Raw genomic sequence first — 14,958 nt, forward strand, 5'->3', positions numbered from 1 at the left:
TCCTCCTCCTCAGCTGGACAAGAGAGAGAAAATAAAACTAAAGACTCGTGGATCGAGACAAGGACAGGGAGGGATCACTCACCAGTTACCATCATGGGCAAAACAGGCTCAACTTGGGGAAAATTAATTTATTGTTAATCAAATCAGAGTAGGGTAATGAGAAAATAAAAACCAAATCTTAAACCACCTTCCTCCCACCCCTCCCTTCTTCCTGGGCTTAGCTTTACTCCTGATTTCTCTACCTCCTCCCCCTGAGCAGCACAGAGAGACAGGGAATGGGAGTTGCAGTCAGTTCATCACATGTTGTCTCTGCTGCTTATTCCTCCTCAGGGGAGGACTCTTCACACTCTAACCTTGCTCCAGCGTGGGGTCCCTCTCACAGGAGATAGTTCTCCACGAACTTCTCCAACACGAGTCCTTCCCATGGGCTGCAGTCCTTCATGAACTTTTCCAGCATGGGTCCCTTCCATGTGTTGTAGTCCCTCAGGAACAGACTGCTCCAGCGTGGGTCCCCCACGGGGTCATAAGTCCTACCAGCAAACTTGCTCCAGCGTGGGCTCCTCTCTTACAGATCCACAGGTCCTGCCAGGAGCCTGCTCCAGCGTGGGCTTCCCACAGGGTCACAGCCTCCTTTGGGCACATCCACCTGCTCCAGCATGGGGTCCTCCACGGGCTGCATGTGGGTCTCTGCCGTTCACCTCCATGGACTGTGGGAGGACAGCCTGCCTCATCATGGTCTTGACCGCAGGCTGCAGGGCAATCTCTGCTCTGGCACCTGGAGCACCTCCTCCCTCTCCTTCTCCACTGACCTTGGTATCTGCAGGGCTGTTTCTCTCACGTATTCTCACTCCTCTCTCCAGCTGCAGTTCTCTTTTCCACAGGTTTTTTTTCTCCCTGCTTAAACATGTTGTCCCAGAGATGCTACCATCATCGCTGATGGGCTCAGCCTTGGCCAGCAGTGGGTCCATCTTGGAGCCGGCTGGCATTGGCTCTATCAGACTAAAGGGAAGCTTCTAGCAGCTTCTCACAGAACCCACCCATGTAGCCCCCTCGCTACCAAAACCTTGCCATGCAAACCCGATACAGGAAGATTTAATCATACCAGCGACAGCTATTTCATGTGTTAACAGATTTGTTTCTTAACATGAATGAATGTACAAATAAAATTTACTAAACTGCTAAAGATATTTTCTGGGGATCTTTTCAAAAGTGAGCATAGAATTGGCTTTATTTTTAGGTAAACAGGAATCATAATGAGGACATTCCTCTTGAAAATCTTACCAGTTATATGTATAGTTAATTGTGGACCTTACTTTTGGCTAGCAAGTTGCAAAATGTTGTCTGATGCTTTATACTTCTTGAACTTTGTTTTGTTTTAAGGACTCCAAAAAAAAAAAAGAAAAAACAGCTGGCTTCCCAGATATGTTTGCTGCAAGAAGCCAGACACAAGTAGTTTCGAGAAACTGGAGACAAGTGTTGTTTCCTCCATAGCAATTGTGCTAAAAACAAACTGTTCTCTTTGTCAGTGTGGCTTCAGACACTTTCCACTATTACGTTGCTGTTATCTGGAGTCTCATTACCCAAAAAGCCTTTGTCTAGTGCAGAACAGTAAACAACCACGGATTTTAGGCACATGTATAAACATCTCATTAGGGAAATTCAAGAGAGAGATGACAAATATCGTCCTGGAATCAATCTCATGTCACGATCCGAATGTGCAACGGCAAATCATCCTTCCTCAAGTCACTCAGCTACTGAAGGCTACAGATGGGTTTGCCTTCAGTGGGTGTTTGGCATTTGCATGCCTTTGGGCTAACAGCCCTGACCACCCAGCTCCGCAGCTCCTCCGCATGAAGCCTGCTGATGGCACCTAATAGATGTTGTGCAGCTGACAGGAAAAAGATGCAATAGTTCATTAGTTTTGTCATTCTGTTTAATTCAGACGTTTTCAAAAGGAATGGCACTGAAAGCTTTGTAGTACTGAAGGTGCATAATAATTGCATCAAAATTGCCCATCTGCAGCTAAAGTGAGATAATTGCCTAGGCGTATTCGCATTTGCAGAAGAGATTTTGAATAATAAATGTTTATAAAGCCCTTCTGTCATCATGTTATCTAGTCCTCACCCCATGAGCCAAACTCTCAATTCATTTACACTCCTTTCAAACCAAAAATATCTCATGTCCGTGCAGCTTTGGGGTCGGTGAAGATGAGAATCTGGACTGGTGTAAGTCAACAGAAATTGGCTCCCAGAAATTGGCTCCCAGTTCCCCAGCAATATTTATGAACCAAATTGGAAGACAGTAATCAACAAATCCCACTGACTCTTTGCTTGTGTTATTTTCTATATATTTAATAATTAATTTCACTAAATTACTGGAGTTTAGAGTCGCTGGTACTGATTTTCAGTGATGCTGAATGGCACTCCTTCCTGAAGGGCAGGGTTTGTCATGGTGTCAGATCCACAAAAGGGCTGAGACATGTGCCCCAACCTGCAAACAGGCATAAACATCTACATGTGGTTTCCAGCAGGCACTTTACCTCTGAGAGAAGAGAGGCTCTTGAGGAGGTGGAGCCTGAGCAGTTCTGTCCACACACACAGACCCGCTGAGGATATAGCAGCAGCAGGTGAGATGCAAGCCTATCTTAATGAGGTTTATCATGGCTGATCTAACCTGCTCCTGCAGATAAGCTCATTAGCACAGATCAGCTCACCCAAGGCTTTGAACACAGTCTCTCCATGCTTGACAAAGTGCAGACAGCTGAAAGACATGTCCTGGTTTAAGTGCATGCTCACCTGGTCAATCCATCCACAAATCCACATCCACAGGGATGTGGTTCGTAACCGCTCTCATGTTCTGGTGCGCTCTCTTTTCCTGGCAATTAAAGACAGAAACAACACTGACCGGACAAGATTTGTTGATGCACCTTTTTTATCTTATGCTTCTCTGAGAATGAATTAATTGATTTTTCCGTTAGACTTAATACAAATCATGCTGATGTCCCCGTCATCCTCAGTATGCCTCATTCCTAATAGCTGCCTTAGTCTTCGCAACACATCTCGTGCCTCTCCCATGCTCTCGTACAGCAACTAGAGCTGCTCATTCTAGCCCAGCACTACTAAATGAAAAGCATGGATGATTCTGTAGTGAAATTTCAGCAGGCTGTGCCTCTTGGGTAGCACCAGCATGGGCATGGCAAAGCTGACTAGCTCTCCAGCACTAGGAAAGTAGCCAGCAACCCTAGGAGGTAACTAAGCTGGTGTCCCCAGCCACCCAGAGCCCTGCGCACCTTGGAGGTGCTTTGCACACCTGCATTGGTGAAGTTCTTTCAGAACAGCACTCTGCTGCAGGAGTGGCACTCTCTCTGCTAGGGATCCAGAAGAAAGTAGGGTAGCAAAACAGGCATCGCCTTCACCGGTTTTCTGAACAAAGTTTCCCCTCAAAGGCTGAAACTGCATTGCTGTTCTTGTCACTCTTCCCAGGAAACAATCTGAAAAGAAGTTCAGATGTGACACTAAAATTAGTAGCAATATGAACTACTGTTCAGTACATCTTTTTCTTTCTCAAGAGCTTAAGCTTCTTGAGTAACTGCTCTCTCTCTCTCTCTGTTTCATCACAGAGCATTAAGTTTTGGGAAAGGGCTGAGCCCAGCCAGCCACTGGAGCTCTTTTTTCTAGTCGTGTAGGTGCAGTATTGACAGAGCCAAATTTAACACAGTTACAGTAAAACGAGCCAGATTTTGTGCTGCGTACATCAGGGCGGCTGGACAGGGATATCGCAGGGCACTGTGGCTCTGAGTGACTTACTGAGGCTCAGTCGAGTGTCAAGATATTTTGGGTAGCTTTTTTTTGAGGATTTTTTTTTTTTGAGGATTTTTGAGGATTCTCTACTTACTGAAGACTGTGGTGAAACTGTAATAACTCAGTTGGGAGGAGTGGTGAACCAGTAGTGAAAGCTGTTGGAGATGTCTCCTTATGGTTGTATACATGTGTATGTGTGTGTACATACGTATGCATGTGTATATACGTGTGTGTATATATGTGCTATTTGAAAACACGTGCTGAGCCCCTTCACCCTGCAAGAGCAGGGATATGCCAATGGGGTAGCAGGCTGTTTGACTTTTGACAGTCTTCATGCAGTGTCCTGCAGATCAGGAGCTCTCGTATAAAATACAAACTATTGAAAAAAGAAAGGAAAATGAAACCACGGATTTTGTGCTTTATAGCTTTAAGGTGAATGTGGGGTCGTGCCCTCGACTGAGGTGGAAAAATCCCCTTGCACAGCATGTATTTTTTGCTGTGGGTCTCAGTGAGAAAGCACAGTCTCCAGGATCAGGCCCCAGCTTGTTTGCTGAGGGAGCTGACACCTGCCTCCTCTCAACAGGAAGGCTGCTTATTCTCAAGCATCTGTCTGCAAGTGCTGCTTGGTGCTGCTCTGAAGATCCCTTCCTCCCCAATGAACACAGCTGGAGTCCCAGGAGGGGAGACAAGGCACCCTCAGCGCTCGCCTGCCCGCAAGCACAGCGGTGTCTGCAGCACAGGTTGCCCCGGCTGGCTTGTCATCGGCCCCACGGCCACCCGGGAGTGCCCTCACCCCAGGCAGAGCCCTGACTGTGTGGGGGGATCGGGCTGCGGGATGAGCTCTCATCTCCATTTACACTGCTTTCCATCCCACTCATGTTCAGTGTACAATGAATGCCCTCGACAGCCCTCTTCATTCTCCATATACCTACAAATTTTAAAAAATCCTTAGTTTGTGGTTTAAAAAATCCTCCTTCCTCCACAGCTGTATGGAGATACTGTCCTCATGTCCAAAAAGCAAAACTTCCCTTGAGCAAGGCTTTTCGACTCTCTTGGGCTGGAATCTCACCACGGGTGATGCCCTGGGCAAGAGCTGCCGTGCTTAATCTTTCTACCTCTATTTTAAAATCCGAATTTGATCACCCGTAATTCCTTTTGAAATCAGTGGTTGGTGACAGTCTTCAGCCCACTGGCAAAGACAGTGCGTTAGGTACCTGAATATGAATTTATGTTTTTAATTTTGTATGATCCTCCTAGGATTTCGGTGTGAAGGTGGAGAAATCCAGTAATTCCTTGCAGCTTGCTCATTTGTGCTGTCTATGGATTATTTGTCAAATTCTTTTTATATTATCCTCATGAGAAATTTAATGAATCTCATCAACACCAAATCATTTGTCTCTGCTGGTTTACTTTCTAGGATGATTTATGTATACATTAAATGTGATTGCAAGCCATTTCCTAACACACATAAACCTCAATTTTCTAATATCTCCAGGGATGCACTAAGTTTTAATAACAGCCTCACATAAAACACAATTACTCCATTCTGGCAGTGAACATGAGTAAACATGGATATGGGGACTTAGTAAAACAATAGTTTATTTGTTGTTTCACAAATTATTGTCTATAATTACGGAAAACACTCTTTTAAGAATGCATTGACCATGTGACCTAAACTTGATATATTCATCCTCATTGTTACATGTGCTATTGATCCTGATCACATCAAAACCAAAGAGCAAGAATCATTAGGTAGATTTTTTTTCCACTATATATCTTCAAGGTATTATTCCATGTTTTCCTGTTGGGCAGCTGACATTGTTTGCTCCCTTCTCCCATATAATCTTGAAGCTGCCTGCTCAACCTCTCTCACATGCTGGGAATATTTTGGTTTATGGCTCAGCCCACCTACCGACTATTTCAGCTACTGAGATGCAGTGAGCTAATTAACGCATCCATCATCTTATACATTCTTCAGATGCCATGAGCAATAAGGAGACTTAGCATTAGTATTATTCTTTGTCTTATTCTTCCTCCCAGGTCTGGCGCTGGCTTAACTCAAGCCCATACACGTTTTCCTTGCTGAACTGTTCATTCATGTATTTTTGTTTTCTATTGATTGACTTCTAATTCCCTTCCTCTCCTAGTGTGCATGCTAGATTAAATCTCCATTATCTAACCCTGTGTCTCCTTTGCCTAGCTCACACAGCCATGTAAGTATCCTTATTGCTTAATATATGTATGAAATTAGCATCCAGCAAATCCTGAGCCGCACTGGCAGCTTGCGCTCGGTGCTTTTCCAACAGCGCCTGTGTCACAGAGCCTGCAGTTGGGCTTGAGGCACGTAACTGCTAAAATCTGCTATTTTTCATTTTACTGGTGGTTGCTGACTTCTGCTGCTACTGTTTGGGGCCCTGTAGAGGAGGGCTGTAGTCTATGGTACCTGCCAAGGGAAAGTTGGGCAGAAACATGAGGACATTGAGGTGATGCTTTTCTCACCCCTTCATGGACCTCACCATAAACCTAAGAAAAACAGTGCATGATGCAGTAGCACAACCTGAAAGATGAGAAGGAAGAAATAACCAATGTCCTTATAGATGAGAATAAACCCAGGATTTTCAAAAGGCCTGTTTCCTCTTCTGCCTGAGATCCACTTTCTGCCAACATAATGCTGCAATCTCACCCCATTCATGTCAGAACATAATGTAAGATGTCCAGATCCTATTACTGGCACTGAAAGAGGAAGCCTTATGTGAGAAGCAGGCAAATGACAAGTTTCACTGTGAAGCTCCCCCAGAAAGCTTGCAGCACTGAGCCCAGCATGGCTGAACCGGCTTAACCAAAAGACATTTGTAAAATCCAAGGCTGAAAGAAATCTTATGAGTCTTAGAAAGATGTAAACCTGCTTTTGCAGATAACGCCAAGAAGTTATCTTGTTAAATTAATCTATGTTTGAACTTAAACTGAGATAAGTGCTTACAGAGTATGTAGGCTGTGATGCATCCCCAGCAGTAATTCTGTTAAATTTTTCAACACCCCCTGCTATGCATGTGTAAGGATTCGCAGGCACACCGAGACAGGCCAGCTAGCTACGCTCCTCTCCTCTGATTTCTGATTTTAACCACTCTCAGAACAGCCCTGTGCCTCCTCCTCACGTGCTTTCTGCTATAAACCTAACCATTTTCACTTCCCCAGCAATCCACTGTACGTGGCTGCAATCGCACTGACCATAACTGCAACCAAAGGGTATCCAATCCAAATTATGTAGCACGTTCTGATATTGGCCTCTGGAGCCACAGATCTGGGAGAGGGCCAGAAAAGCCATTTTACAATTATAGTCACAGACTTTATAAATCTGTTATTAAAAAAAAAAAAAAAAAAAAAAAAGACAGAGCAGGCACACCCACAAGGCAGGCCTTAATCCCGGCTAGATAAAGTCCAATTCTCTCCTAGATGGCAAGCTGCAAGGTTTCAGCAGGAGCTCACTCCTGCTGCAAGGACACCCTGCGCTTTTTGCCCTGTAATAGCAGGGAGCAGATTTTTCACTGCTGTCTGTGCAGCTGCTCTGGAAGCAGAGTGTGATCCTGGAAGTAAGGATCACAAGGTCATTTTCCAAAATGAAGGAAGGAATAAGCATGTCACGGGAATAGAAGGTGGAAGACAAATGAACCCGGTAATTTCGTATCTGGCAAATACTCAGCTGTCCTCACTACAGCTCGGCTTTCAGAACCAGCAAGCAGGAGGGAGGCTCATTGCACAGCCCTCACCGTCTCGCTTAGAAAATCACAGTCCCACGCTCCCTGTAACTCCTTCTACCCATTAAATCCAGGAAGATGCCATAAACTGCAGCTGTATGTCACAGAGCTCTTTCATTTTAGCCAAAAGTGAGTGCTACAAAAATGGATGTGCTGCACGCTTAGCTAATGTAGATCAAAGGCATTTGATTCCTACAGTCAAAAATAGTCAAAGAACAGAAATTACTTTGGGGACCCTAAATCAAGTTACAGTAGGCAAGGATCTTTCCTGATATTCTTAAGTTTTATTTTAGAAACCCTCTATCATAAAAGCATGTTCATCTGTGCTACAGTCAATCACATGGTATCTGAGCATCTAAATGTAAGAAAACTCTTTAAAAGGCTCTATTCCAGACACTTTATTAAAGCCATTACCAGAGGCACATCAAAATGTAATAAACAGAGAAGCAGATAATGGTCAGAACATTTCTAACATGAAATGCATGGTCTATTCCAATTAAGGGAAATCCAGGTTAAAAGCTGTCATTTTCATTTGGCAGTTTCAAATGTCACAGTCACATTTCTGAGACAAATCCAGATACCACGTTCCTGAGTCACCTCAAGTTTACTGTCAGCAGTCAGTATTTGCTGTTCAAACGTCAAAGCACTCTTCTCGCAAGTCTTCCAGGTGCTCTCGCTAAACAGTGTATCTCCACTCTGGATAATCCTAGCTCTTCCTCTGTCTGCTACACTAATTCCCAGAAGGTAGTTGTACGGTTTTCTCTCCGGAGATGTAGTCCTAGTGAATCCCAGTGCCATCACAGCACCCGGTATGGGTGGTTCCTTGTCTCAGAAAGAGGTCCTCAACTTGGCAGGGCTGGCTGGCAGACCAGGCATATGCAGCACCCTCCCCAAGGCTGGCAAAATCCAAGCTGAGCTGGGCAGATGATCAGGAGCAGGATAGGACAGTTGTTCGTATCATTCTGTCAATGGCAATAGAGCTGTACTTTGGCTCTGCACTTACACCTAAGCGGTTCAGAGCGCTTTAATTAATGAAATGGTAATTTATTCTCACTGCTCCTCAATTGCAGGGAGCTACACTTGTCTTACAGGCTGAGTGAGGGTGCATGGCTAATACAGACAAGATGGATGAAGTGGAAGAGCAGGAAGAGAAAGACAAGAAAGTGACAGGGTGTCCTGGGGGGAAGATTTCTTCATGTGTGCTGTGCCCGAGTGCCTCCACTGCTGGCAGCTGCTGGAGACAGGACAGGGCTTGGCTGGACCCAGGCTGGTAATTCCTGTATGGTCCAGGTCTGTCCCTTCACAGGCACCTCTGAGTGAATGCCTTATTGACACAGACCGGGCAGAGGGGAAGGCTTACGTTGTATTATTATTTCAGTAATTTTGATGCTGAAGACAGGAGTATAGCATTTGGACCAGCAGATGGGTTTTCCAGTTCATTAACTCAGAAGTTCTGCATCTTGTTCCAAAAAGTTCCTGCGTTATTACTGTCGCAGATAAGGGCTCCTTTCTGGTTTCCAGTCTTTCACAAAGTAAATCAGTACCTGCAGTGATGACTGGGTTGAAATCTCATTTGTGGATTCACAGCCAAGATCAGCATGGTGCATTAGATGCTAGCGAGGCACCAGCTCGCTCCTCATCAGGGCAGTTTTCAAAGTGCTCCTCTGAACAGAGCTGTTTTCTTTGCACTGAGGATCACACAAAGCAGAGCCAAAAGAAACTGTTTAGTAGGCAATAAAAATATAAAAGAAAAAGAACAAGTACATAAAAAATGTCACTAGGAAGGAGACCAGTGTGTGCTGTAACAGCCTGATCCAAACCACACTGACATCCCCCACACATGCACAGTAATGACAGTATCCTACTCCTTTGTATTTTCCTACTTCTGTTGCAGTCTCCAGACAGAGACTTTTGATGCTCTGCCGTCTCTTATCACATAAGAGTGAAACCTTAAAAATACGAAATATTTCATATAAATAATTTAACATTTTTATAACGTGCAGATCAGCACTCTGAAGCACAGTGTCTGTGGAAGACTTCAGATTCAAAGCGAATTTCTACCTGACCTCTGAAAAACAGCTATGTAACCCATCCAAACACATAAACAATAATGGCTAGCATACCATCCAGAGGGGTGGTCACGGCTTCCAGCAAGTTTTAGTTGCAAATGCCGTTTTGCTCCACCATCTCAACTTGGAGTCTGTTTTTTAAATTTGGCAAATCTGAAACCTTCTTAAGCTCTGCTTCCTTCAAATTCCTGAGTATCCCTCACCACTGTTCTTATTTCTGGTCTTTCCAGGGACTTCAAATAGATCTCATTTTCTTATAACGTCTAAGCAGCGTAATCACCTCAGTGCCATAATCTCTTTGTTTACTTGTAGAACGAATCAATTTCTATCTGATGTCTCTTTCTCCCCTTCTATTTCTTCTCTGTTCTTTTTAATGTCACGCTTGCTTTACTTCATTCTGAATGAAACAATCAAGGACTAATAACCCCATTAGGTATTTATGTTCTTATTTTGTTTCTAATGAGGCTGTTGGCTGAAAAGTCCAGAGTAGGACATTGACAGCAGCTGGAAGAAAAGTGAACGCCAAATGTGGCTGCTCTAATAGCCAACAGTGGGGGCACAAGGGTGACCCACATATGTGCCACCCCATGCTTCCAATAGTAGCCAGGGAGGCAAATAAAGCTACGCCATTCTGGAATTCATATGAGCCTTGGCAGCTGACACCAGTTTTAAAAACCTGATCGGTCCAGTACAACGATATATGTAACAGAGTCACTGTGGCTCTTTGAATCTGGGGTATCGTTCACTGTTTTCCCTGGTCCTGGACCCCAAGTTCTCATCAGCATCAGCAAGCAAGGCTCTGCTGGAGTTTGTCATTCTTGCCACAGCTGGGGGGCATCTGCATCTGCTGCTGTCTGAGGGACTGCTTCATAGCTCTTCTCTCTCACTGGCCGCATCCCAGAGAAGATGCATATGGGCATGTGTCTGCTACTGGCAGATCTCTGGAGACAACTTTTTACTCCCTGTGTATATCCAGCCCATAGGCAGCCTGTTCTCCCATGCAAACACATGATTTCAAGGAGAGAAAGCTCTGTAACTCCTTTGGAAACAGAAGCTGCTGACTTCAGCAGAGGAGGAGAGGCAAGGGTTACCATCTTCCAGAATTCTGAATTGTCAAGGGCTTTCCACCTGGAGTGTCTGCGAAGTTGCAAGGACCTGATGGAAGGAGCTGGAAATTTTCTGAGCTGCAAGAGCAGAGACAAAGCATGTTCTTAAAACTGCTCTGTGATAGCTCAGCTTCCTCTCTGGAGGAAGTACCCAGTGTGAAACTCAGCTGTCTTCCTCACTTCTTTGGAGGGTATAAAGGAGGAAACCTCATGGCCTGCAGAATGATGGAGCATGAAACCGAGATTCAGCTTCTGAACCATGTAAGAGTGAGTGGCCCATCAATCCATAGGCATAAAAACAGCTTGAAAAAAGAACTACGAGGATGTAGACCCCTCAGATTGCCAGAAGACAAAGACAAATGTGGCTCACATCCATCCTCTGGACCTGCCTCTGGTGCTCGGAAAGAAAATTAAGTTGATGGTCTGTATGTACTATATGTCTTGAGAAGAGTCTTCCAAGAAAGTTTTGCTTTTACATAGGATCCTCATGTAATACTGCCTGTAATTTTACAGACTCCTTTGTAACTCTGAAAAGTAGGGAGGAGAAAATTCCTTAGAGACAAGGCTCCTGAACTAGCACATGCATGATCTCTCTAGCAGAGTCAGGTTTATGGTTACTTTTAATATTTCCTCCTGTGGGTCTTATTTGTGAAGATAATTATAAACTAGATTGTAAGGCTCTGGAAGGAAAACTCCCCTACGTCAAGACATAGTTCTTCCTTGGCTATGAAGCTTGGGTCAGCAGTGCCTTTTATGCAGCCACACTGAAGAGTTCTTAAGGGATAATATAAAGGGTCATTAATACACTGGGAAGGCAATTATTTTCTTTTTCCAGGAGGCATTCTGAAATTTTAAAAGAAATCTTTTTCCAAATGGATGAAAGGTGAAATCCAAGAGCATCCACAGATGGAAAATGAAAATAAAACCACCTTTCAACTAAAATACATTCTTGCCTATTCTCTTTTAGTATTTTCTGCTGAATTTGATCACTTCCATTATTTTCCACTATAGATATAGTAAATATTCATTTTGAATTAAAAAGGCACATTTCACTTAAAATGTTCAAATGGAAAAGTTTCAAAACCTCTTTGAATATTTTTCCTAAAAGTTTTTTTTAACCTGTAGCCTTCTTCAGAAGCTTCTGTTTCAGTCAGTGAGCATTTTGTTTCACTGCAATTTGAATGAAAATAAAAATTTACAACTTTTTGACCAACATTTGTTGAACATATTCTCAAAGATCCAAACCACACGAGTTCCCACAGGTCTTCACCGGAGCTGTATCTACTTAACTTTTCATGAGCACAGAGTTTCTCCATTAAAACCACAGTGGGTGTCAGTATTTTTGTCTTCGTCTGTTTACTGTTCAAACAAGAAAGTGCTTACATAGGGAGCCAAAAATTACATATTTCTCTTGGACAACAGGTAATTGATTTCCAAGCCATTCTCAGTTATTGTATACCACTTGAGAGACCTAAATGTTCCAGTAAGGCAGAGAGAAGCCATGCAATTCGGGCCACATATCACTCCGTTTTTACCATTTATACTAAGGTCTTGCATAAAATTAATGCAGCCGGCAACAGCAATGTATCATAGAACATATTTTCTGAAGGACTAGCCTATTGGGAGAAAGGTCAAAACAAGTAAAGCTGTTTGGAAATACGACTCTCAGAAGTGCTGTACGTTGTATTTTATAACATCACCCTTTTGGCACCAAATTCATCAGCTGTACTCCTTCACTTCATGTGACATTAAGACTGCCGAGTTTCTCAATCTCTCATACACTGCTTTTCGAAGATCACTATGCTCCGAATGGTGCTGTTAAATGAGGCTCTGGGATGAGGATAGATGCCATCACAGTGTCTCGAGACCTCCTCACTCCACTTCCACAGGTCGTTCAGGACTCGCTGCCCTCCCTGCTGCACTGCTGTGTGCAGGATTGGGATGACACTGCTGAAGGACAGAGAGTAAGAGAGTTCGGGTCAGGGAGTGCTCTGGTTTTGTGTTAAATGGATATCAGCAGTGCAATTAAAAACGGAAACAAACTTCAAACAGAAAAGATTCATCTGTTCTTGATAGAAGGTACTCTAAAAATGACCACAAATACAAGTATTTAGAGAAGATTATTTCCTTTCTATATCCCGGTTTACTTAATGCATCTAGGGGCAATTTGTGTGTCGTAAATGTCAGCCTCTCTGTTATGTCAGCGAGCTCTCGGCTTTCTTTTTTGTATAACTTACTTTCTTTTCATTGACTAGCTGCCAAGTTAGTGGTGTCTTTCACTATCTCCTGACTCACGTGCCTTCCTGTTCCCAGCTGTCTCAGTATCCTGTCACAGCGCCGAACAATTAGTACTTAGGCTATGAGGTTGATTTATTTCCCTCATTTTCTGTATTACAGCTTGATGCTGCTATGGAGTGAGGATTTACTGAGCCAATAGTTTATGCACACATCCTAAGGCTGGCATCGCCAGTGAGAAGGGCCATGGGCTGGCAGGGCTTTGACCATCTGGAACCGTATCTTCATACAGAGTCTTTCTGACAATCCACAGGCGTAAAGGTCCAAAGTAAATGTGCATGGGAGTGTATGTATGTATGTGTATTCTATGTATATATGTTCAAACATATATATATGGGTTTCAGTAACAGGTCTCTCAAGGTGTTTGTGTAGCCAGTGTTACCACTGAGACATTTCTCTTCTCCTTGTATTGCCCCTTGTCTTGGTCGTTCCCTCTCCTGAGACACAATAGCACTGATCCCCCTCCTGTCAGCACTGTGCTTGTAAGTAAATCAATGGATCTGAAACCTCTCCATTTTCAGAAGCCAAGACATCAGCTACTATGAAAGCACATTTTATTCTTGCATGCTTTTTTGTCTGCCTATACCAACCACTACAAAAATCCAATTCACAAGAGGCCAGCTGGCCAACTTCTCCTGAAAGTTTCATTTTGGCTACTCCAAAAAGTAGTAAGTGGCTCAGGTCACAGCTGAAGAGTACAAGCCGGATACAAATCACATCAGGCCAAGCTTAAGATATCCGCAAGCGATCGCTGCACAGTTTCAGACTCTGCAGGCCTTTCACACCCAGAACATCCACTGACGTCAATGGAAATTTTGGATGATGACGGAGAGCAGTGACGATGTTGACTCCGGCAGCGAAAGACTTGAGAGCCTAATGTTTAGGTTTTCTCTGTCATAGTTTGTATATGCTGTCCCTCACCACATGCCAAGTGCCGCACAAATGCTTGTCTGCATTTACCTCGGCACAGCCCTGGGAAATAGAAGCGAGCCCGTACCCTCCCCCCCGGCTGCTGAGCCGAGGTGGGACAGGCTGGCTGGGTGATGGCTGCACTGACATGGTGAATTTGTGATAAGAGTGTCACCATGGACCTCAAATTCAGGCTCCCAGCACCTTTTCCAGCGCCTTCCCTGGGAGACTTTTCATCTTTTCAGTAGCTGAAGTGTTGCAACATGGCTTGAGGTGCCTCTCCACACTGCTGGGACCTGCTGGGAATTGCCTAATCCGCTTAGGTAACATTAAAAACAATGTGGGTTTGAGTTTTTTTCCAAAAAAAATTATATTAACTCACCTTTTCAAAGCCAATATTAGCAAACGCATTCATGTGACAGCCTGGCCACGCAGGACACAAGTCAAGTGTGACTTCAGTGCCGCAGCATCTCCCTGGCCGCCCCGGACGCAGCCCCTGCTCCTCAGCACAGCACCCAGCTGGGTGAGGAAAGGGGTCCTGAAGCAGCTCCTCTGACAGGTGGGGTGCCCTTCCCAAAAGCTGGGGTGAGAGAGTGCTGGGGACACTGGGGCAATGCTGCCCCTGGCCCGGAGCGGGGCTGCTCCCTGCCCAGTGGAAAGCTATGCCTGCAGAGGTGGGAGGCTTTCCCTGCGGGCCGGCGGTGCCACTGTGCCCTGGCTGCACAGCTCAGTCCTGCGGGGCTTTTTGATTGCAGCTGCCTGTGATAAAAGTGAGGAGCAAGAGCCTCCGAGGGAGCAGTCCCTCTGAAAACTCATCCAGTTCTACCCAACTAGTGCAGCAGGAGATCCTCAGGAAGGTCTAAATTTGTTAGCACTCAGTTGCTCCGAGCAGCCAGTGCCCTGCTTTTACAGATGACGGTCATTAGGTGCATGGTGTAAGCAGGAACGATCCTATTGGAGTCAGGCTTTAAATGCACTGCTCATCTGCCATTCCACCGGGCTGAAAGTACTTGCAAGTGGGAGG

General features: G+C 44.6%; 1 protein-coding gene across 2 annotated transcripts in view; it reads left to right on the forward strand.

Moving 5' to 3' along the window:
- Positions 1-14,958, forward strand: part of SLC35F3 (solute carrier family 35 member F3) — a 190,570-nt gene that overhangs the window by 150,444 nt on the left and 25,168 nt on the right. Inside the window, exon 4 of one of the 2 annotated variants that reach the window (XM_086627511.1) lies at positions 5,948-6,013. The exons of the other annotated variant lie outside the window; for it this stretch is intronic. Within the exon in view, the coding sequence (XP_086483637.1) occupies positions 5,948-6,013 (66 nt within the window). The remainder of the gene's footprint in view (positions 1-5,947; positions 6,014-14,958) is intronic. 2 annotated transcript variants of the gene reach the window in all.

Source organism: Tauraco erythrolophus, chromosome 2 (assembly GCF_009769465.1).
Source record: "Tauraco erythrolophus isolate bTauEry1 chromosome 2, bTauEry1.pri, whole genome shotgun sequence".
Lineage (NCBI taxonomy): Eukaryota > Metazoa > Chordata > Aves > Musophagiformes > Musophagidae > Tauraco > Tauraco erythrolophus.